Raw genomic sequence first — 24892 nt, forward strand, 5'->3', positions numbered from 1 at the left:
TGAGAGTGAGAACAACAAAGGAATTCTGCCTCAATCCCCCTTCAATCCTGGTTGCTGAGAAACACGACTAAACAGGCTCTGGAGAATGATCTCCTCGGCACCCCGATTGTGGAATGGACTGGCCCTGAGAAGACAATAATTGGAAGAAATAGAACAACCGAGATGCTGCCTCACAGCACCAGAGACCCAGGTTCAATTCCAGCCTCGGGTGACTGGGTGGAGTTTGCACATCCTCGCTGTGTCTGCGTGGGTTTCCTCCAGGTACTCTGGTTTCTTAAGCTGCCCCTTAGCGTCAACGGGACTAGCAGGGTAAATACGTGGGGTTACAAGGATAGGGCCTGGGTGGGATTGTTGTCGGTGTAGGCTCGATGGGCCAAATGGCCTCCTTCTGCACTGTAGGGATTCCATGATTCCTACTGTGTCCGTTAGCTGCTGACAATATATCTAGATCCACTCTATCCATCTTTAGTTATTGCTTCTCTGATATAATACTCTGGGTAGAGGTGTGATGAACAAGATCATGATCTTATTTAGTGAGCCCCCCCCTAAAAAGAATTATCTCTGCTTTAATTCCAAATGCACTAAGGCCAGGAAGTTTCCACAGGAGAACCTTGCAACATCACCTCATGTATAATCACTGCCAATAAATTTCCTCAGTAGAACAGCAATGCCTAAATGGCATATTCCATTGCATTTAGAGCATTAAATATAAATAATTGACTGCAACACATAAGTTCACCATTAACATTATTCCCAATTCAAAGCACGCAATGTAACCAAGGATGGGGTACAGACAAAACACTGGCTAATACAATCCTCATCGATTCCGGAAGACCAAAAAATAACTTGGACAGTAACTTGCCTGTACAAAATTATGGCAGGCGCCACACAAACATGTTTCCAATTAGATTCTTTAAGCCTGTCACATGCACACAATCCAAGCAGATAAATGCTTCACATTGACACCAACTTCCAGCACTGTAAATAAATCTCTCGCTTTCCCCTTTAACTTTATCATCTCTCAGTCAGCAAAAAAGAAAAAAATAGTTAAAGCTGTAACTTTTCATCTCCATCATTTCCATTTTTGTCTTTTTGTTCATTCATTGCTCACTTCTGCCTTCACTCTGGACAGGCAGCTACAGACATTTAATTCAAACTGTCGGGATAATTCCATTTCTCAGCATGTAAATCCCACTCTTCTGCGTTACTTTCTAAACAAAAACAACATGAGATTAACTGTTGCAATTGTTATTAGAAATCTGGAATAAATTAAGGATTAGAAATCCTTAAGAGACTTAAAATTTGAATATTGAACACACCAAATCAAGAGTGTCATTTTAGAAATCACTAATTGTTTTCCCACAATTAGTTCTGATGAAGAGACATTGATCCGATTCTTTAACCTGCATTCAGTGGCACAGTGGTTAGCAGTGCTGCCGCTCAGTGCCAGGAACCTGGGTTCAATTCCCAGCTTGGGTCACTGTCTGTGTGGAGTTTGCACATTCTCCCCATGTCTCCGTGGGTTTCCTCCGTGTGCTCCAGTTTCCTCCCACAGTCCGAAAGACTGTGGTGGATGGCTTGGCCGTGCTAAGTTCGCCCTCAGTGTACCCGAACAGGTGCCTGAGTGTGCTGACTAGGGGATTTTCACAGTAACTTCATTGCAATGTTAACATAAGCCTACTTGTGGCACTAATAAATACACAAACCTAAAACTTAATTCATTCTCCACAGACTCCAACTGACTTGCTGTGTGTTTCGATAATTTTTCTGTTTTTAATTCACATTTCCAGCATTCACAGTATTTAGCTTTTGTTTCTAACAATTAAACTGTTTATTCTTTGAGCACGTGAGATGCACGGTAGCACAGTGGTTAGCACTGCTGCTTCACAGCTCCAGCGATCTGGGTTCGATTCCCGGCTTGGGTCACTGTCTGTGTGGAGTTTGCACATTCTCCTCGTGTCTGCGTGGGTTTCCTCCAGGTGCTCTGGTTTCCTCCCACAGTCCAAAGATGTGCGGGTTAGGTTGATTGGCCATGCTAAAATTGCCCCTTAGTGTCCTGAGATGTGTAGGTTAGAGGCTTTAGCAGGTAAATATGTAGGGATAAAGGGGTAGGGCCGGGGTAGGATTGTGGTCGGTGCAGACTCGATGGGCCAAATGGCCTCTTCCTGCACTGTAGGGCTTAAATGATTCTATGATTAGTGCTTAGAAAAATTGCAGAGTATTTCAAGCTCTGATTTTCCTAATTTCTCATTTCTGCATTGTTTCTACCATGGAGGGAATGAATTATTCTTTCAAAGTTTCTCTATAACAGGATAGCTATTTTCTTTGCAATCATTTCTTACTGTGTCTTATTTTTCCTTTCATTCTTACTTCCTCTTTTTGTTGTGTTTTCCATTTTGCCTTTCTAAATATGATCTAGATTTTCTAACAATCTAGGTGTTTTCGAATCTGAGCACCTTCCAAACTCGATATTCAAATTCTCAGAGGGATCAAAAAGACCTTAATCCAGACCCAAAACCTTTCAACCACAAGAAGAGAACCTACATAATGATACATCCCTGTTGTCTGGTGCATCAGCCTTCATTGCAAGAGGGTTAAGAATAAGAGATGGGAAGTCTTCCTTCAAGTATACAGGGCTTTGGTGAGACCAGACCTGGGACAGTGTTCAGTTCTGGTCTCCATACAAAAGGAAGGACATACTTAGATGGGATGGGATGAAATGAAAGGTTATCAGCGTGGTTCCTGGAATTGGATTTCTTTTCGTCAAGAAAACTATTGAAAATGGACAATCAGAAAAGAGAGCGAGATTGTACTGAGGTAGGATGATGATAAGAGATCTGGGCACCATTGCTAAACACACAGCATGGCCGATGGCCAGAACTGCAAGTCATTGTTTTAAATTTAAGGCAATGATGAAAGTAAAGTACACACAGCAAGTGTAAAAGTCATAGTCCCAGATGACCAGAAGCTACTCTCCTGTTTGAGGGGGAGAGCTGACCAGTAGTGGTCTAACCTCAGGGTCACCACACCTCAGGCGAGGGGAAAGCTTGATAAGGCAGGGCCTTCATGAATAACCTCCTTCACGAATAACAGTGAGTGTACAGTGTTTCTAAATTATGAAAGTGAAATACACAGCATGTTTGTAGTGTTGAGGCGCAATGCATAAGCTGCAAATGATTTTCAAGTTTTTGTCAGACAGAGGCACTGAGCAGTGACTGGGAACTTCCTGTCAGGGAAAGGCAGAAAAGAGAAAGAGAAGGTTAAGTCATGACTTTCCAAATTCAGCAGCTTTGGTGAGTCCTAACTCTAGGTAGCCTACCCATATTAACAATGATCGGGGTAACAGTGGAAAATACACTGACAAATGTTATAGCCAAGGCTCACTCAGCCACAGAAAAGTGAAGCATTAATGTAAAATCAAGAGCTTTTAGAAGCTATTTGCTCCCATACTCCGGGAAAACCCAACCACATTATTAATTTACATGAGGTTTCAGACGGATTGTCTCAGGCAGCCTTCACAAAGAACTAAAATTATGGAAAATACAACACGGTGGCACAGTGGTTAGCAGCTTCACAGCGCCAGGGATCCAGGTTCAATTCAGTCTCGGGTCACTGTCTGTGCAGAGCCAGCACGTTCTCCCCGTGTCTGCGTGGGTTTCCTCCGGGTGCTCTGGTTTCCTCCCACACTCCAAAGATGTGCAGGTTAGGTGCATTGGCCATATTAAATTGACCATAATGTCAGGGGGACGAGCAGGGTAAATAGGTGGGGTTACAGGAATAGGACCTGGGTGGGATTGTGGTTGGTGCAGGCTCGATGGGTTGAATGGCCTCCTTCTGCACTGCAGGGTTTCTAGGACTCCAGCTCCAACAAGTACATTAAATACAGATGGGAGACACTTAGTTTCTCAAAGTAAGGTGCAGCTGCTCACTTGATGCCTTGCTCAGTGGATTGCTGGATCCCACAGGAGGAAAAAAATCTGAACAGTGGCATTCCCAGACATTCCTGAAAATTCTGTCGTAATCTCACAGATCATTGGGTTGTCAATGGGCTCACATGGGGATCTAATGTTTTCTACACACCATCTTAAACAATTGTCTTTTGCAAAACGCAATGGTATTAATTGGAAGCTATCAGAGTATCTGATTGCTGGGTGCTAACTTCAGCCTGGGCCTGGTCCTATAGGACAACAATGAGAAAAGACAAAGGTATCAGTAATGAAGAAAGATCAAAGTGAGTCAAGTTCAAGCCGCACAATATTTCTGCCACAACGGTTCTCCCTCATAGATCAGAACTCATCACTCAGCTCCAAGTTGAGGGGGCGGGCCTGAATGGCCTGTTCCTGTGCTGTAATTTTCTTTGTTTAGACCTGGGACAGAAACCTGCAGCAAGGAAAGTGGTAGCAGTCCTGTACTCAAGGGATTGGATAATTGGGAAGCAACAGTAGATTTGGATGCCTAGAACATTCAAGATGGCCATCACGCTGCAATCGACCCCGCACAGCTTCCTCAAAGACACACCTTCACTGCACAGCTGAGGTAGAAGCTGATATTTGGTGCAACCATTACCCAGGTATGAAAACACATTAAGGTCCAGTGTTCATCACGGCTGACCACTTACTCATAGCACCAGACAGGACAGACCAGGCAGTCATCAAGAAGTGGAAGTCTTCTCACTCGACTTCAGATAACCCTCTACCAATGGACAATTCTGGTTGGACAAGCAACAGGAAAATGTACCACTACATTGGCGAAAAGCTGCACAATTCTAGCTGAATAAACTCCAACATTATCCCTTCACACACGTGGAGGTTCCTAAGCCAGTTTGGTCAACCCACACCGAAACTGTGCCCATAGGGAGCAAATGAGCATTCCAAACCTGGCAAACAAAATCTCTGTTTGTTAAAATAACTGAGATTGGAGTGCATTTTCAGCATTAGACAGCCAGTTAAACAAAATCTCTAATTACATCTGCCAAACAGTCGCAATAATTGTCCATTTCAGATAACAAACAGCACGCTGAATAGCAGTTACAGAGAAGGCCTCCTTTTCTAATATACCTTGAATTGGAGGGACACGGAAAACAAAAACTGGTGATAAACTTAAAGTTAATTTATTAGTCACAGGTAGGCTTACATTCACACTGCAATGAAGTTACTGTGAAAATCCCCTAGTCGCCACACTCCGGTGCCTGTTCAGCTACACAGAGAGAATTTAGCAATGGCCAATCCACCTAACCAGCACATCTTTGGACTGTGGGAGGAAACCGGAGCACCCGGAGGAAACGCACTCAGACATGGGGAGAACTTGCAAACTCTACACAGACCCAAGCCGGGAATCAAACCGGGGTCCCTGGCGCTGTGATGCAGCAGTGCTAACCACTGTGCCGCCCTGTGCTTACAATTCCTTGAAAGTTGCCTATAATTTGAAGCTTAACAATCTAAACAAACAGAACATGTTATAATTAATCTGAAGTGTACAATGTAATTCAAAACATATAACTTGCAAAAACATAATGGGAAACAAAGCAAATTTTTTAAAATCCCAAATGCGAGGAGTTCAAAAGACCCCCTACACACAGAATCCTGACCATGCTCTTCCTTCCGATGTTCTTTTTAACTTGATTTGTACAAGATTTTTAAAACTCAAATGGGAGGCCATCTTGATGAAAAGGCTTCTTGTTTTGGAAAGCGGTTACCCAGTTTTAAGCTTAAGTAGTTTAGAACTGGAATGTGCAACTTTGTCAACATATCGCAGCAAACTTATGGTTTAATTAAAGCCACCAGTTGATAGGTGTTAAACTAACCGGGACATGACATACGGTTTAATTAAAGCCACCAGTTGATAGGTGTTAAACTAACCGGGACATGACATACGGTTTAATTAAAGCCACCAGTTGATAGGTGTTAAACTAACCGGAAGATGGCATATGGTTTAACTAAAGCTCGTAAGAAGTTTCACAACACCAGGTTAAAGTCCAACAGGTTTATTTGGTAGCACAAGCCACTAGCTTTCAGAGCCCTGCCCCTTCATCAGGTGAGTGGGAGTTCTGTTCACAAACAGGGCGTATAACGACACAAACTGAATTGCATCTTTGTAGAAACTTGATATCTGTGTCGATATGCGCGATCTTCTTGGCGATCCTCTCCACTTGGAGCCAGCAGTTTGCAGTGTCGATGGTAGCCATGATGTGGAGATGCGGGCATTGGACTGGGGTAAACACAGTAAGAAGTCTCACAGCACCAGGTTAAAGTCCAACAGGTTTATTTGGTAGCACAAGCCACAAGCTTTTGCTCCGAAAGCTAGTGGCTTGTGCTACCAAATAAACCTGTTGGACTTTAACCTGGTGTTGTGAGACTTCTTATTGTGTTTACCCCAGTCCAAAGCCGGCATCTCCACATCTTAATTAAAGCTACCAGTTGATAGGTATTAAACTAACCGGGACATGACATACAGTTTAATTAAAGCCACCAGTTGATTGATGTCAAGTTAACATGGCTGCGTAGACACCAACTTGAAAGTGTCACAAACGTGCCTTGATTACATAATGTGTAATTGAGTCAGTTTATCCCACATGTTCCCCTCTTTCACCTCATAAGGTCACTGTCAATGGTCAGCATCACTTAACACCCTCATCGAAATTCTGGGACATTCTGCAGCCAGACCAAATGGAAAAGAAAGAGAGAGTGAAAGTGCGTAAAAGAGGCAGAGAAAAAGAGGAAATAAGTGAAAAGGAGCAAGAGCGTGCTCAAAGTCCCAAAACACTTTACAACCAATGAAACACTTAATCAGGATTGTCAATCCCACACACGTCATTTCTAGGGCCTGTGCTTGCTCTGTGCCAACTGAGGTTCAAGGAGGTGAGATTTAGGGAAACCCTGTCCCTACTTTGGCACCCATGTGCTTTACAAGATGCGAGGGGGGCTGGGTTGGGGGGCCGGGTTGGGGGGCCTGTACCAAATTTGATGGATATGACAGACCCGTTTGTCCTTGCACCTACCTACATCTGCAGACTAAAATTTAGTTTTCGAGCTACACTCCTGTGCAATGGGTTATAATTAAAAATTAATTAACTTGCTTGGCGGTGTGCAGACATGTCCATTTTAGCCAACTGCTGGGTCTCGGAAAATGCATACACATTTCTAAACTGACAATATAAGTGTTTTAAATGCAAATTTTAGACAAGTTTGTGTGGTCTAAACAGAAGCTAATACAACAGTGAGGTGTAATAAACGTCTCTCTAATGAGACTCTCAGAAACACACTCAACTTCTATTCATTTTCCCTTCTGGACCATTACAGGGTTGTTCAGATTTTGACTTAAATTCGATCCTTTTAGAGAAACACACTGATTGAAATGGAACCTCAGCGTGCTGGACTTCATTCTCAATAATGAACACATTGTTGTACACACTGCAACATTACATTCCCCAGGTTATTTATCAGCATGGAATAGTTTACAGTGTGTGCACTCAGATAACAGAGCAGCCACGTAAGTAGCAAACTCAGTCTGGCAAAATCTGACGCCTCTAAAGATCTGCCCTCCCAATTTGTGTTGGCAAACAAACTGCTGCACCAGACTGGCAATCCTTTTCCGAACCCTGGAATATAAAGCAAACAGTTTTGCCATACCCAGTGGGTAGGTGGTACTGAATATTTTATCAATGCCAAGTACTGATCCTCACACACAGCCAGGGAACAGAGTGCCAAGCTCAGGCAGATTACTGCCCAGGAACCGAGACTGGGAAGCGGTAACAGGCCCAAGGAAAGTTTTGTTGCTAAAACTGAAAAAGCAGCTTCCCCAATACCAGATCGATTCTCTTTCGAAACAGTGCAGACTGGGACAGGCGCCAGAGAGCGGGCCAGGTCCAGGCCTCAGGAGACCGACACAGAGGAGAATCCTGTTTATTATATTATCCCTCTTCCCAAGCACAACATCCCTCATACAGACCCCAACCCCAATCCCCCAAACTTCCATAATGTCCCAACTCCTCTCTCTCCACTAACCATCTAGTGTTCCATCCCTTTCTGTCTCTTTTCTCTCTCTGCCAGTCTCCTACTGCCCTCATTCATCCCACACCCTTCCCTTGAACCACCATCACCACCTCCACATCCCCTCCCTCCTCCTGGGAGCTTCCTTCCCATCCCCTTCGCTCCCCACCTCTGACCCCCTCCATCCCCACCTCTCACCCCCTCCATCCCCACCTCTCACTCACCCTCCCCAACATCTTATCCCAACATCAGCTCGCCCCCAACCCCCTCATCCTCCTCTCTTTCACAACTCCTCAACCCCTCCCTCCCACTCCCCTGCCCCCTCACCCTCCACCTCCCTTGAAACACAGAAATTAGGAGCAGACTATTTGGCCCTTCAAGTCTGCTCTGCCATTCATTTTGATCATCGAATTCAATATCCTGATCCCCCCTTCCCTCATATCCTATAGCCCCAAGAGCTATATCTAATTTCTTAATGAAAACATAGAATACTCCCCCCTCTCCTATACCCACCTCACCCCTCCTGTGTCCCCATCCTCCCTCCTCTGTGCGCGTTCCCCTCCCCCCTCCTCTGTGCGCGTCCCCCTCCCCCCCTCCTCTGTGCGCGTCCCCCTCACCCTCCCCCGTGCGCGACCCCTCCCCCGTGCGCGTCCCCCTCCCCCGTGAGCGTCCCCCTCCCCCGTGCACGTCCCCCTCCCCCCTCCCCCGTGCACGTCCGCGTCCCCCTCCCCCCTCCCCCGTGCGCGTCCCCCCTGCCCCTCCTCTGTGCGCGTCCCCCCCGCCCCTCCTGCGTCCCCCCTCACCCCTCCTGCGTCCCCCCCTGCTTCCCCCCCTGGCCCCTCCCTCGCCCCTCCTGCGTCCCCCCCTCGCCCCTCCTGCGTCCCCCCCTCGCCCCTCCTGTGCGTCCCCCCCTCGACCCTCCTGTGCGTCCCCCCTCCCCCCTCCATTGCGTCCCCCCTCGCCCCTCCTGTGCGTCCCCCCCTCGCCCCTCCTGTGCGTCCCCCCTCCCCCCTCCTGTGCGTCCCCCCTCGCCCCCTCCTGTGCGTCCCCCCTCGCCCCCTCCTGTGCGTCCCCCCTCGCCCCCTCCTGTGCGTCCCCCCTCGCCCCCTCCTGTGCGTCCCCCCTCGCCCCCTCCTGTGCGTCCCCCCTCGCCCCCCTCCTGTGCGTCCCCCCTCGCCCCCTCCTGTGCGTCCCCCCTCGCCCCCTCCTGTGCGTCCCCCCTCGCCCCCTCCTGTGCGTCCCCCCTCGCCCCCTCCTGTGCGTCCCCCCTCGCCCCCTCCTGTGCGTCCCCCCTCGCCCCCTCCTGTGCGTCCCCCCTCGCCCCCTCCTGTGCGTCCCCCCTCGCCCCCTCCTGTGCGTCCCCCCTCGCCCCCTCCTGTGCGTCCCCCCTCGCCCCCTCCTGTGTCCTCCCCCTCGCCCCTCCTGTGTCCTCCCCCTCGCCCCTCCTGTGTCCCCCCCCTCGCCCCACCTGTGTCCCCCCCTCGCCCCTCCTGTGTCCCCCCCTCACGCCCCCTCGCCCCTCCTGTGTCTCCCCTCGCCCCTCCTGTGCCCCCTCCAGTGCCCACCCTCGCCCCTTGTGCCCCCTGCCCCTCCTCTGTGCCCCCTCGCCCCTCCTGTGTCCCCCGCTCCTCCTCTGTGCCCCTCACCCCTGTGTCCCCCCTCGCCACTCCTGTGTCCCCCCTCACCCCTCCTGTGCCCCCTCCAGTGCCCCCCTCGCCCCTCCTGTGTGCGTCCCCCCTCGCCCCTCCTCTGTGCATCCCCCCCTCACCCCTCCTGTGTCCCCCCTCGCCCCTCCTCTGTGCGTCCCCCCCCCGCCCCTCCTGTGTGTCTCCCCCTCAACCCTCCTGTGTCCCCCCTCGCCCCTCCTATCCGTCACCTCTCTCTCAAGCCCCACCCCCTCCCCACCCTCCGGGGAAGCCCTCACCCCGCTGGGCTCTGCCAGATTCCCCTCTCCCTCCCTCTCCCTACCTTCAGGGTGTAATCCCTGCCTCCGGAGTGAATCTCCAGCTGGCCCTCCTCAGCCTCCAGGTCGTAGGTGAAGCAGGCGTCCGCGATGTCGATGTAGCCGAGCGGGATGGAGTCGCTCGGGCCCTTGAAGTAATACAGGTGGCAGTGCCGGGGCTCGAAGACGAACCAGCGGCTCTTGAAGCCCTTGAGCGGCCCTTTGCCGGACAGCTTGTTGAGGTAGCCGCACAGCTTGGGCGGCTGGGCGGCCAGCGAGTCCGCGGGCGGCGTCACCGCCGCATCTTCCTCCCTCATGATCGCGCCGAGTGTGTGGTGTCGGACGGGCGAGTCCCGGTTACCGAGCGAGCGGGACGGACACGCTCAGCCTCCGGCCATGGAGAGCCACCGAACTCCAACTGACAGGACCGCGCGGGGCCCGCCGGGAGTTGTAGTCCAGCCGCCGCCGCCGCCGCCAGCACTGGGCGGCGCGGAGGGGAAAACTACAATCCCCGGCAGCCATCGCGGCCCCCCGCGCCTGCGCACCACGGGCAAACTACAGCCACCAGAATCCATTGCGCCGGCTACACATGCGCATTGGGTGGACAGGCGGGACTGTCTCAACCCTTGGTAAGAAGTCTACCAACACCAGGTTAAAGTCCAACAGGTTTATTTGGTAGCAAATGCCACTAGCTTTCGGAACAGGCTGTTCCTTCGTCAGGTGGGTGGGAGTTCCGATAACAAACAGGGCACAAAGACACAAACTCAACTTACATGAATAATGATTGGAATGTGAGCCTTTACAGCTAATCATACATTCGCGGCCAGGTGTCTCTGGAGAGGGAGCATGCGGTGTCCACAGGCGCGGTTGACACCTTCCGCGACCGCTGGGCACCGCAGGGGCTGGGGTGTATTATCGACCCCGATAATCACCTTTTGGTTTGACGTTTTAAGTTTCCTTTCGACTTTGTTTTTGGTTCGGGCTGTTCCCCCTTTCTTTTGGGGAGCTGCCCTGATGCGCGTCAATTGAACTCGAGGCACGAAGCTTCGGTAACAGAAGGCTTTTATTGTCTAACAATGGAACTAATAGAACGTAAGTACACCATCCCAGACTGACGAGGTCCCGCCCGAGCAGGGGGTCTTATACCTCTCCCAGGAGGCGGAGCCCGACTGGGATGTGCCACAACAGTAACAACCACAGGTGTATTAATCCCACCCTAGCCCAACAACAACATTAGAACAATCCCACAGTGGGAACCAACGATGGTTCACCACATGCCCCTTTTACTTGGTCCCTAAGTTAGTTTGAGTTAGTTTATTACGTTGGTACCTTAAAAGAGCTACCTTAAAAGAGCTACAGCTAATCAAGTCTTAAAGGTACAGACAATGTGAGTGGAGGGAGCATTAAGCACAGGTTAAAGAGATGTGTATTGCCTCCAGACAGGACAGTTAGTGAGATTTTGCACATCCAGGCAGGTTGTGGGGGTTACAGATTGTGTGACATGAACCCAATATCCCGGTTGAGGCTGTCCTCATGTGTGCGGAACTTGGCTATCATAGAAACCCTACAGTGCAGAAAGAGGCCATTTGGCCCATCGAATCTGCACCGACCACAATCCCACCCAGGCCCTACCCTCATATCCCTACATATTTACCCACTAATCCCTCTAACCTACACTAAGGGGCAATTTTTTTAGCATGGCCAATCAACCTAACCCGCACATCTTTGGACTGTGGGAGGAAACCGGAGCACCCAGAGGAAACCCACGCAGACACGAGGAGAATGTGCAAACTCCACACAGATCAGTCTCTGCTCAGCGGCTCTGTGCTGTCGTGTGTCGTGAAGGCCGCCTTGGAGAATGCTTACCCGGAGATCAGAGGCTGAATGCCCGTGACCGCTGAAGTGTTCCCCAACAGGAAGAGAACAGTCTTGCCTGGTGATTGTCGAGCGGTGTTCATTCATCTGTTGTCGTAGCATCTGCATGGTTTCCCCAATGTACCATACCTCGGGACATCCTTTCCTGCTTTGGCTTTTGCTACCAAATAAACCTGTTGGACTTTAACCTGGTGTTGTTAGACTTCTTACCCCAGTCCAACGCCGGCATCTCCACATCATGCCAACCCTTCGTGCCATTGCACACGCGCGCCACAGCCAAACTACAACTCCCAGAGCCCTTTGAGCCTGCTGCACGTGCGCACTCACGTCTAGCACAATCTGGGCCATTCACTTGGTTCATGGTGACTGGAGTTCTTGAGCAATGACATTTCATTCACTCATGCCACTAACTCATGTTCAATCATCTCACGCAGGGATACATCAAAGCAAAACTGACTGATTTTAACGCCATGGCTGTGGGGGTTGTTGTCATCCCCGTTGATGCTCCTTCCAACCTCATAAGATGATGGCCCAAAATCAAACCCTATCCAGTGGGAATGCTGAAGGCCAATTACTGCTGGAAGCTGGAATCTGAGCCAACAACAGACAATGCTGGAGAATCTCAGCGGGTCTGACAGCATCTGTGGAGGGAGAATAGAGCCAACGTTTCGAATCTGGATGACCCTTCGTCAGAGCTGAATTGGGAATGAGGTGCAAAGAACAAAGAAAATTACAGTACAGGAAACAGGCCCTTTGGCCCTCCAAGCCTGCACCGACCATGCTGCCCTGTTTGAACTAAAACCCCCTACCCTCCTGGTACCGTATCATAGAATCATAGAAACCCTACAGTGCAGAAGGAGGCCATTCGGCCCATCGAGTCTGCACCGACCACAATCCCACCCAGGCCCTACCCGCTAATCCCTTTTTTCTTTACCCGCTAATTTACCCGCTAATCCCTCTAACCTACGCATCCCAGGACTCTAAGGGACAATTTTTAACCTGGCCAATCAACCTAACCCGCACATCTTTGGACTGTGGGAGGAAACCGGAGCACCCGGAGGAAACCCACGCAGACACGAGGAGAATGTGCAAACTCCACACAGACAGTGACCTGAGCCGGGAATCGAACCCAGGACCCTGGAGCTGTGAAGCAGCAGTGCTAACCACTGTGCTACCGTGCCGCCCCTCTATTCCCATCCTATTCATATATTTGTCAAGACGCCCCTTAAAAGTCACTATCGTATCTGCTTCCACTACCTCCCTCTGCAACGAATTCTAGGCGCCCACTACTCTCTGTGTAAAAAAACATGCCTCGTACATCTCCTTTAAAACTTGCCCCTCGCACCTTAAACCTGTGCCCCCTCGTAATTGACTCTTCCACCCTGGGGAAAAGCTTCTGACTATCCACTCTGTCCATGCCTCTCATAATCTTGTAGACTTCTATCAGGTCGCCCCTCAACCTCCGTCGTTCCAGTGAGAACAAACCAAGTTTCTCCAACCTCTCCTCATAGCTAATGCCCTCCATACCAGGCAACATCCTGGTAAATCTTTTCTGTACCCTCTCCAAAGCCTCCACATCCAGTAGTTCCATATTGCTGCACATTCTGCTGATAGCTGAGACGTTCAATATGTGGAAGGCAGTTTCTTCAAGTAAAAGTAAAGTAAAAAAGTGAAGTTTATTTATTAGTCACAAGTAGGCTTACAATAACACTGCAATGAAGTTACTGTGAAAGTCCCCTAGTCGCCACACTCCGGTGCCTGTTCGGGTACACTGAGGGAGAATTTAGCATGGCCAATGCACCTGACCAGCACGTCTTTCGGACTGTGGGAGGAAACCGGAGCACCCGGAGGAAACCCACGCAGACACGAGGAGAACGTGCAGACTCCACACAGACGGTGACCCGAGCCGGGAATCGAACCCAGGTCCCTGGCGCTGTGAGGCAGCAGTGCTAACCACTGTGCCACCCTGCTGCATATGAAGCAAGTATTGCTGGCAAGGCCAAGGCTCCCCACCACCTTTTTGAGGGGCAACTAGGGATGGGCAATAAATGCTGGATCTAACTTGCGACGCCCATGTCCCATGAACCTCGAGGGTGGTGGATGGAGAGCCTGATTAAATCTGTTGCTGACAGGCCTGGGACAGCCTTACCACCCCACGGCCAATTCTTCAAAGTTTAAAGTTGATTTAGGGTCACACGTAGCCTTACATTAACACTGCAATGAAGTGACTGTGAAAATCCCCTAGAGGTCCTCAAGTGGGAAATTAATGCTCACTAAAAAGGGCCTCAGTTCGCCACCATTGACAACACAATGGGTAGGGGGGGGACATCATATGGGGCTGCTGGCAGACTCAGGGTGGGTGTCCCTCATTCATATGACTGGACGTGGTCATGATGAATGGGGGAGGAAGCCCAGTTGGAACCATCCCCGCACTCCCCCCGGACTTGCTGCCTCCCTGTGACCCCCACCCAGGAACAGCAACGCCCTCCCCTCCACTCACCAGTAGCTTGGGATCCGGCGACAATCGAGTGGGTGCCATACCAGCAGCAGCTGCCATGGCCTTCCCAATAGTGCTGCCTAGCAACTCTTGGCTGGTAGGATTACAGACCCTTGATCCCACGAAAAGGCCCACTTCTGGCCTGAGTGGAACAAGATGAGGCAGCCTTTCCCGAAAGTACAAACCGCAGTGTGTGGGGGAGTGGGGGGGGTTCTTGCTGGCTCTCCACCCCCATTCCCACCTCCCACCAGCCCTGCCCCCCCCAACCCCGTGCCTCCACAAGAATCCACCCGCAGAGTCTACCAGGGCAGTCAGGTTTATGGATCTTGGGAAGGAGGTAGAACCAAAATGTACGATGTGTGACCTGAGGTAGGCAGCTGAGAAATGACGATTGCTGGAGGAGATGACCATTCCGGAAGCAATGGCTTAACGGTGGGTGGCACAGCGCCAGGGACCCGGGTTCGATTCCCGGCTTGGGTCACTGTCTGTGTGGAGTTTGCACGTTCTCCTGGTATCTGCGTGAGTTTCCTCCGGGTGCTCCGGGTTTCCTCCCACAGTCCAAAGGTGTGCGGGTTAGGTGGATTGGCCATGGTAAATTGAGCCTTAGTGTCAGGTGGGATTAGCAGGGTAAATACGTGGGGTTACGGGAATAGGGCCTGGGTTGGATGGTGGTCAGTGCAGACTCGATGGGCCGAATGGCCTCCTTCTGCACTGTAGGGATTCTATGAAGGCCATTATCACTTTGTGATGTGTGGGAGAGTGCTGTGTGAGTATTGGTTGCTGCGATTCCTACATTCGAAAAGTGACCATACTCCAAAAGTATTTCACTGGCTGGAGAGAGCTTGGAGGCGTGCTGAGGTTATGTAAATGTGACAGAAATGGAACCGATCTGCTCTTTCTATTTTTTACTCGGGTCTGTTTTATTTTAAAAAGCGTATCTTCACGCCCACATGGTTATTTGCCCTCTGGAGAATGGTGGGGGGAAGGATTCCCGAGCTGTTTATCAGCCCGTTGAACCATATTACAAACGCTCCTTCTATCGCCTGCAGGTACTGGCATTGGAACTCGAGAAGTCTCACAACACCAGGTTAAAGTCCAACAGGTTTATTTGGTAGCAAAAGCCACTAGCTTTCGGAGCGCTGCCCCTTCGTCAGGTGAGTATAGGGTGACTCACCTGACAAAGGGGCAACAAGCGCTCCGAAAGCTAGTGGCTTTTGCTACCAAATAAACCTGTTGGACTTTAACCTGGTGTTGTGAGACTTCTTACTGTGTTTACCCCAGTCCAACGCCGGCATCTCCACATCATTGGAACTCGAACCAGAGTGAGTGGGTTTCCTCCGGGTGCTCCGGTTTCCTCCCACAGTCCAAAGATGTGCGGGTTTGGTTGTTGGCCATGCTAAAATTGACTGTAGCTTTGGGGGGGGGGGGGGGGGTGCGGTTTAGCAGGGTAAATATGTGGGGTCGCGGGGATAGGGTGGGATTGTTGTCGGTGCAGGCTCGATGGGCCGAATGGCCTCCCTCTGCACAGTAGGGATTCTATCTATGGAAAACGTTTGGTATTTCGGGAACTGATCCAGGGGAGGTAGAAGGGAGTGTCAGCCATTACCTGACAAGCTGAATGTTGGCAGCATTTTCTGTTATTATTTCAGATTTCCAATGTCATAGAAATCATAGAAACCCTACAGTACAGAAAGAGGCCACTCGGCCCATCGAGTCTGCATCGACCACAATCCCACCCAGGCCCTACCCCCATATCCCTACATATTTTACCCGCTAATCCCTCTAATCTACGCATCCCAGGAGACTAAGGGGCAATTTTTAACCTGGCCAATCAACCTAACCCGCACATCTTTGGACTGTGGGAGGAAACCAGAGCACCCGGAGGAAATCCACGCAGACACGAGGAGAATGTGCAAACTCCACACAGACAGTGACCCAAGCCGGGAATCGAACCCAGGTCCCTGGAGCTGTGGAGCAGCAGTGCTAACCACTGTGCTACCGTGCCGCCCTACTACCGTGCCGTTCTACTTTTCGAACGCACCTCTACTCTCATTGATGTGGGGGTGTCCCATAATTCATAGCAAAGCGGTGAAAGTGTCGTGAGGTGAAAGTAAGAACGAGGTACAGAATGTTATTAGTCAGTTCAGTAAATATGCGCATCTCTTACTGATCTGAAGAGAACCATTAGATACAGGAGCCATGCTGGAATGAACAATGGAACACTCAGCATGAACAGGGCAATGAATGGGCATCAATAAGCTGCAGATACTCTGGCTGTGCATTATCAAGAGGATCATTTAATTGTGTACCCAACAAGTGAATTGGATTGATTTATTATTATCACATGTATTGGGATACAGTGAAAAGTCTTGTGAGCTGTTACAGACAAAGCATACCGTTCATAGAGTAAATAGGGGAGAAGGAAAGGAGAGGGTGCAGGGTGTGGTGTTGCAGTTACCGATAGGCTGAAGAGAAAGATCAACTTAATATGCGATAGGACCATTTAAAAGTCTGATGGCAGCAGGGAAGAAGTTGTTCTTGAGTTGGTTGGTTAGTGTTTTCAGACTACTGTATCTTTTTCCCGACGGAAGAAAGTCGTTGACACCATGTTGCAGGCTGCTGAGGTAAAGGTAGTCCTTTGGAGCAGTGGTGTTCTGCCCAGTGCAGCTGAAGAGCTAAAGTTGTGCCTGTGAGTAGGTGCTGGAGTTCAGACTTGGGAATTCAGGTGAACGTGGTCTTAGGAGAAGAGATTGAAACCCTGGGAGATAAGCGGTGATTGATCCTTCTGGGTGGCACGGTGGCACAGTGTGTTAGCACTGCTGCCTCACAGCGGCAGGGACCCGGGTTCGATTCCCGGCTTGGGTCACTGTCTGTGTGGAGTTTGCACACTCTCCCCGTGTCTGCGTGGGTTTCCTCCAGGTGCTCCGGTTTCCTCCCACAGTCCAAAGATGTGCGGGTTAGGTGGATCAACCATGTTAAATTGCCCCTTTGTGTCAGAGGGACTAGCTAGGGTAAATGCATGAGGTTGTGGGGACAGGGCCTGGGTGGGATTGTGGTCGGTGCAGACTCGATGGGCTGAATGGCCTCCTTCTGCACTGTAGGGATTCTACGATTCTAGGGGGCAAGCTGAGTCGGAGCAACCTTTGAGGAAATGGAGACTTGGAATCCGTCATGGGGGAGACAGAAGGCGGGAGTGTGGGTGGGTCTGGGTGAGATACTCTTTTGGGGAGTGGGTGCAGACTTGATGGGCCAAACGGCCTCCTTCTGCACTGTAGGGATTCTATGAGGGTGCTGCTGAGGCTGTTTTCTGTCACAGATTTCACATCCAAGGCTTTGGCAACAACCTCTTTGGCTTCCTCCCTGGGTCAGCCCTGCAGCGTCGGAGATTCTTACAGATTCTGCCATCGCTTAGCTTTGAGTTGCGTTGTTGTTACTGAAATAATGGCTTCTTTTGAAAGTTCTATCTTGTGTACATTGCTCTGTCAACATCACATTACAGAGCGAGGGGGAGGCCAGGCCCACACACAAATAATTAGGAATATATATTCAAGAAAGAAGGATTCCTATTTAAACGACAGGCTTGGCTTTCCGTCAGAGTTATAAGGAAAAGAGGAACAATTTACCTGGCCCTCAGGGAGCTCGAGAGGGACGAGTTGTGGAAACTTTCATTTCTTGCAGAAAAAAAACTCCAGCAAACAGATGTTTAATTTAGGATTAATTTTCTCGCTTTTCCCCAGTGGTTACAGCACTTTTTAATTATTGGCTTGGTTTGTTTGATTCCATTTGGATAACCTAACAAGTTAATGAGTGTTTCTAATAATGTGATGCATGTTGTGCATCCGATTATACTTGCCAGCTGTCCACTGCTCCTATCCACTGTCCACCATCCACTGCCCTCTGTCCATGTCCACTGCCCTCTGTCCACTGCCCACCGCCCACCATTCGCTGCCCACCGTCCATTGCCCACCATCCACTGCCCACTGCTCACTGTCCACTGCCCTCTGTCCATGTCCACTGCCCACTGCCCTCTGTCCATGTCCACTGTCCTCTGTCCACCGCCCACCGTTCGCTGCCCACCGTTCCATTGCCCACCATCCACTGCTCACTGCCCACTGCCCTCTGTCCACTGCCCACCATCCACTGCCCCGGCCCATCATCCACTGCCCAGCATCCACGCCACCTGTCCTCTGCCCACTATCCGTTCCACTGCTCCCTCCACGCTTAGCTTCGCAAGAAGTGGGGTGGGATTGGGAAGGAGCAGAAGGTGAGAGTGGTGAAGGGAGCGGGACGGAGCAGCAGAGTTCAGGTGAGAGGAGGGTGTGGTGGGGGCTGAGAGAGAGAGAGAGAGTGCGCGGGAAAGCGAGCGGAGGTCCAGGAGACAGTTGGAACAGCGCGGTGTGTTGTTTTCTCTGTCTGTTTGCTCCATGCCATCTTCGACGCAGACAGCTAGAGCTTGGCACGGGCATTGCAATCGTATCTTTGGGGTGCACTCTCCACATTTACAATGTCAGCAAACAGAACCCATGAACCCAGCGACATGGTGACACTGTGGTTAGCTCTGCTGCCTCACAGCACCAGGGACCCGGGTTCGATTCTGCCCTCGGGTCACTGTCTGTTGGAGTCTGCACATTCTCCCCGTGTCTGCGTGGGTTTCCTCCGGGTGCTCCGGTTTCCTCCCCCACTCCAAAGATGTGCTGGTTAGGTGCTGGTAGATGTGCTGGTGACTCCAAATAAACCTGTTGGACTTTAACCTGTGAGACTTCTTACTGCTGCCTTTTCATGTATCTGTCAAGACGCCTCTTAAAATTAGCTGCTTCTATCACCTCCCCTGGAGGATCAGTCCAGGTACTCACCACTTGTCATAGAAATCATAGAAACCCTACAGTACAGAAAGAGGCCATTCGGCCCATCGAGTCTGCACCGACCACAATCCCACCCAGGCCCTACCCCCATATCCCTACATCTTTTACCCGCTAATCCCTCTAATCTACGCATCTCAGGACACTAAGGGGCAATTTTTTAGCATGGCCAATCAACCTAACCCGCACATCTTTGGACTGTGGGAGGAAACCGGAGCACCCGGAGGAAACCCACGCAGACACGAGGAGAATGTGCAAACTCCACACAGACATAGACCCAAGCCGGGAATCGAACCCAGGTCCCTGGAGCTGTGAAGCAGCAGTGCTAACCACTGTGCTACCGTGCCGCCCGATCTCTCACGTGTCTCTCACGATCTCCTTTAATCTTTCCCCCTTTTTACCTTAAACCCAGTGTCAACCTGCAAAATCCTTGCAAACACGCCAATGGCTGGCGGTAAGAGTGGGAGAGACTCCTGGTCGGCCAGGCTTGATGAGGAGTGGCGCCCCCTCATGCTATAAGCCCCCTGGCGACAGACTAACGACCTGTTCCGGGAATTACTCGCTACGGAAACAGATGAAAATCTGCCTTAGTGCGTCACTCAGTGCAGGAAGAGAATTGGAATGGAAATTGGGAAGCTAATTGAAGCACTCTTGCCCTCAACCCTGATCACAATCTGTCCACTCAAGGCAAACCAGTGTCCCTGAGGACACAAACCTCGAGCTCGGGACTGTCGGAGCCCTTTTTTGGAAATACAGTAACAACAGGGATGAAAATGAAAGAATTCTAAGACAGGCTAATGAATTGCTTCTACGTGATGTACTCGGGCAGTTATTAAAAGCCAGGAGATTTAGTAGCTTTACATTCTTGAGAAAAACACCAACAGTGCCTGGTCTTTTTACTGCTATTTCTCATTGGGCATTTAATGAATTATGGGGGAGACAAAAGATATGGGGGAGTGGGGGGGGCAGCGGGGAGGGGCGATTCTCCCGGCTTGAGTAGCGCAGCGGGCTGGAAGATTGCAGTGGGAAGCCCGTAGCAGGATTCGCAACCGGCATTCTGCCCATTGCCACCCGCCCAGCCATTTTTTTTTAACGTAATCGGCTTTGTGCCACAAATCAGCAGTGGCAGTGCCAAGATGGCAGTGCACGAGGGGCGGAGCCTGAGGGGGCATGGTCTATTGGGGCGATTGGTGGCAGTGGGGAGGGAGGTGGCATGGTGGTTAGCACTGCTGCCTCACAGCGCCAGGGACCTGGGTTCGATTCCGGCTTCGAGTCACTGTCTGTGCGGAGTTTGCACATTCTCCCCGTGTCTGCGTGGGTTTCCTCCAGCTGCTCTGGTTTCCTCCCATGGTCCGAAAGACGTGCTGGTTAGGTGCATCGGCCATGCTAAATTGCCCCCTTAGTGTCAGGGGGACTAGCCAGGGTTAATGCATGAGGTTGTGGGGATGGGACCTGGGTGGGATTGTGGTCGGTGCAGACTCGATGGCCGAATGGCCTCGTTCTGTACTGTAGGGATTCTATGTCCCGCTCCCTCCTCTGCATTTGGGATCAGTGGTGTTGGGAGGGAATGGGGCGATCGGGGCTGGACATGGGGCTGGGGTTTCACATAGGCCGGCAATGGGGGGGTGTCATGGAGACCGGTGATCGGGGGAGGGGGGGGGGGTCACGGAGGCCGGCGATCGGGGGTGCGGGGGTCACAGAGGTCGGGGGTGGGGTGTCAAGGAGGCTGGCGATGGGAGGGGGGGGTCACGGAGGCCGGCCATCAGGAGTGTGGGGGCGCCACTGAAGCCAGCGATTTGGGGGGGGGGCGCCAGTACACATTCACCGATCTCGCCACTGACAGATCAGCGGGTGCGCAGTGGCCTGCTCAGTGGGCTAATACCAGCCTCTCCAATGGGTTCAGGCCCTGTCCCCCATTACCAATGTGAAACCCCTCAGTGGCACTGTGTGATGCACTGAATGCCAGAGATTCATCCCACTCAACTTGCCCAAAAAACGGGCAGAAAAAACACCCGTATCCCACCTGTTGGCCACTTAGTTGTTTTGGAGGACAATCGTCCCCATGGCCTTATTTCCCATCATGCTCTGCAATGGGAAATAGGCCCAGTCCCATCCCACCACAAGATTTAATCTCAGATGGGAGAATTCAACAAACTACTTTCCCTGTATTTTTATCAAAAATCTCCAAGCTGGATAGATACCATAACACATCCCATGACAATCTCACAGGCAGTGATGCTCAAACCGGTTTAAGTTTCCCATCTAAACACTAAAGCAGAAAATATCCTTGGGCAGCTTTTCACTCAAATAAAACTTCCAAGGCTGGTAATTTTGGTCTAATTTGTATAGTTTGAACAGAAACCTTTCCTCTGTGTTTGGGAAGTGGTCTGCAGACAATGATCCCGTGCTTTCTGCTCCAGATTCAGTTCAGGGTTTGGAACAAAAGCGAGTTACTGTGGAATCTGAAACCAAAAGAGAAAATGCTGGAAAATCTCAGCGGGTCTGGCAGCATCTGTAAGGAGAGAAAAGAGCTGACGTTTCGAGTCCAGATGGCCCTTTATCAAAACTGAAAGGCAGAGAAAGTGGGAGATATTTATACTGCAGGGGGAGGGAATGAAAGATGAGTCATAGCCACAGAAACCAGGGGAAAGGCTGCTAATGGCAGCCCAGAGAGAGAATAGAAGGTAGACCAAACGGCAGAGAAGCTGGAATCAGAGGATAAGCTGTGACAGATGAAGATGTGGGGGGAGGGAGGACAGAGGTAAAATTGAGAAAAGGGGGGAAAGGGGGAGAAAAGGTATGGAAAGGAGGGATAAGATAGGGGGACAGAAAAAAAGAAAGACTATAAAGAAATAAAAGGTAGAGAACAGTTAAAAATAAAATAGAATGAAAACAAAGGGGTGGAGGTGGGATAGAGTTCATCATCTGAAGTTGGTGAATTCGATGTTGAGACCAGAAGGCTGTGATGAGTCTAGCTGGAAGATGAGATGCCGTTCCCCCAGTTTGCGTTGAGCTTCACTGGAACAGGGTTTGGAACCTCTCCAGCTTGGATAATCAGTGTATCTCCGAGCAATCTGGCTGACCTGACACTGTGTACTTTCGGAAAATGGAACTGTCTTTTTTCAAGGCCTGTTCATGATCAGCTGACTTAAGGCAGGCAGGGGGAAGGACATCTGTAATTGGCCGACCCCATTTTCACCCCCCCCCTGAGGTGAGTAGAGGAGGGTTGTACTTGCTGACTCCCATCGTGACCCCCTTGCTGAGTGTGAGTATGTGAACAATATTGATTCCAGGGATGAAAGGGTTGACGTATGAGGAGAGATTGAACAGTTTGGGCTTATACTATAGGGCGGCACAGTGGTTAGCACTGCTGCCTCACAGCGCCAGGGACCCGGGTTCGATTTCCGGCTTGGGCCACTGTCTGTGCGGAGTTTGCACGTTCTCCCCGTGTCTGCGTGGGTTTCCTCCGGGTGCTCCTGTTTCCTCCCACAGTCTGAAAGACGTGCTGCTTAGGTGGATTGGCCATGCCAAATTCTCCCTCAGTGAACCCGAACAGGCGCCGGAGTGTGGCGACTAGGGGATTTTCACAATAACTTCATTGCTAATGGAATAGCTTCAGTGTTATTGGAAATCTGCTTGTGACACTAATAAATAAATGTAAATAAATAAATATACTTGCTGGAGTTTGGAAGGATGAGAGGGGATCTGATCAAGGTATATAAAGATATTGATAAAGTAAGTGCAGATCAAATATTTCCTCTTGTGGGGCAATCTAGAACAAGAGGTCACAGGTATAGGTTGAGAGGCGGTAGATTTAAAACTGAGATGAGGGGGATGTGGTAAACCACTGTTAGCAATAATGCCTGTGTGTGTGTGACATGCCTGGACATGCCCCTGCTGGCCCTGCCCGGGACTCCTCCCCCCCTGGTCCAGGTATAAAGGTGACTGCTCCCCACCCCCTGCCTCAGTCTCTGGACCAGTTCATCGGCATGGGTGTGCTCCAAGTCTTTTGCTAATAAAAGCCTATTTGTTCTTGCATACAAACTAGCCTTTGCTTGATTGATAGTGCATCAATTTTATTAGCAAACATTTTGGGATGGAGCAGATACTAAAACCCGATAAGCTAGAACTGGACCCTCAAGCTGTCGGAGCCTCTAACAACTTCGATCACTGGCTGCGCTGTTTTGAAACTTTCCTCACCTCCTCCTCCGTCGTCCGGACTGAAACCGACAAGCTACACGTGCTCCACGCCCGGGTAAGCGATCAAGTATTCTCGATGATTAGAGACACTGAAACTTACAAGGATGCGATCGAACTTTTAAAAGGCCAGTACAACAAACAGTCCAATGAAATCTACGCCAGACATCTCCTGGCTACTCGCAGACAACAGCCAGGAGAATCGGGCGATCAATTCCTGCGTGCGTTGCGAGCACTTGGCAGGGCCTGCAACTGCAAGGCCGTAACAGCCGCCCAAAACACTGAGGACTTAATCAGAGATGCCTATGTCACAGGTATCAGGTCAAACTATATCCGACAACGACTGCTGGAACAGGGTGGGCTGGACCTACAAAAGACTGTGGCGCTTGCCGACTCGTTAGAGGTGGCCTTCCGTAATCTCGAGGCCTACACGGGGGCGCATCGTGGACACCACGGTCGCCGCCACCTCTGTACTCGGGAGGGCCGCAGGCCTACGCCACGCCACGTCCCACCAATGACCCGACCGCTGCGGCAGTCTCCTGAGGCCCGAAGTGCTACTTCTGTGGCCTGGGGAAGCACCCCCGATAATGCTGCCCGGCGAAGGATGCGATCTGCTCCGGGTGTGGAAAGAAGGGCCATTACGCGAAGGTATGCAGGGCGAAATCGACCTCCAAGCCCAGTCGCGCCGCGTGCGACCCACGGGGGCCGCCTTCTTGGGCGCCGGTAGCCGTGTGTGAGCCGTGCGGGACACCATCTTGGATGCCATCAGCCGCGTGTGGGCCATGCGGGCCGCCATCTTGGATGCCTTCAGCCACGTGTGGGCCGTGCGGGCCGCCATCTTGGACGCCATCAGCCGCGTGTGAGCCGTGCGGGCCGCCATCTTGGACGCCGTCAGCCGCGTCGCAAAATCCAATGGTGGCCTTGATTACGCTGGACCAGTCTAGGCCTCACCAACTCGCCAGGTCCATGATGGACATCGAGGTAAACGGTCGGACTACGAACTGTTTATTTGACTGTGGGAGTACGGAGAGCTTTATTCACCCTAACACAGTGAGTCGCTACGCCCTTTCAGTACTGCCAGTGAAGCAAACGATCTCCATGGCTTCAAAGTCCCACTCGGTGGATGTCCTCGGGTACTGCATGGCGACCCTGACTGTACGGGGCACAGTGTACAAAAACTTCAGGCTCCTCGTGCTGCCACAACTCTGCGTTGCTGTACTCCTGGGGCTAGATTTCCTGAGTCACCTTAAGAGCGTCACCATGGAGTAGAATGGGCCTTTTCCCCCGCTCTCTGTTTGCAATCACCAGTTCTTAGATCGCCCACCGCGCACCACCTGCAGCCTCTCGACCCTTAAAGTCGCCCTTCCCTCACCGTTTGAAAATCTCACCCCCGACTGCAAGCCCATCGCCACCAAGAGCAGACGGTACAGTGCTGGAGACAGAGCTTTTATCAGGTCCGAAGTACAACGGTTCCTAGGGGAGGGGATCATTGAGGCCAGTACCAGCCCCTGGAGAGCCCAAGTAGTAGTTGTTA

General features: G+C 51.0%; 1 protein-coding gene across 1 annotated transcript in view; it reads right to left on the reverse strand.

Moving 5' to 3' along the window:
• The window catches only part of tbc1d2b (TBC1 domain family, member 2B), a 141858-nt gene extending 131512 nt beyond the window's left edge, over positions 1 to 10346 (reverse strand). The window contains exon 1 of the mRNA XM_078200127.1: positions 9957 to 10346. Within this exon, the coding sequence (XP_078056253.1) occupies positions 9957 to 10247 (291 nt within the window). The 5' untranslated portion in view covers positions 10248 to 10346. The remainder of the gene's footprint in view (positions 1 to 9956) is intronic.
• Positions 10347 to 24892: the final 14546 nt, after the last annotated feature.

The sequence above is a fragment of the Mustelus asterias genome, chromosome 29 (assembly GCF_964213995.1).
Source record: "Mustelus asterias chromosome 29, sMusAst1.hap1.1, whole genome shotgun sequence".
In the NCBI taxonomy this organism is placed as follows: Eukaryota; Metazoa; Chordata; class Chondrichthyes; order Carcharhiniformes; family Triakidae; genus Mustelus; species Mustelus asterias.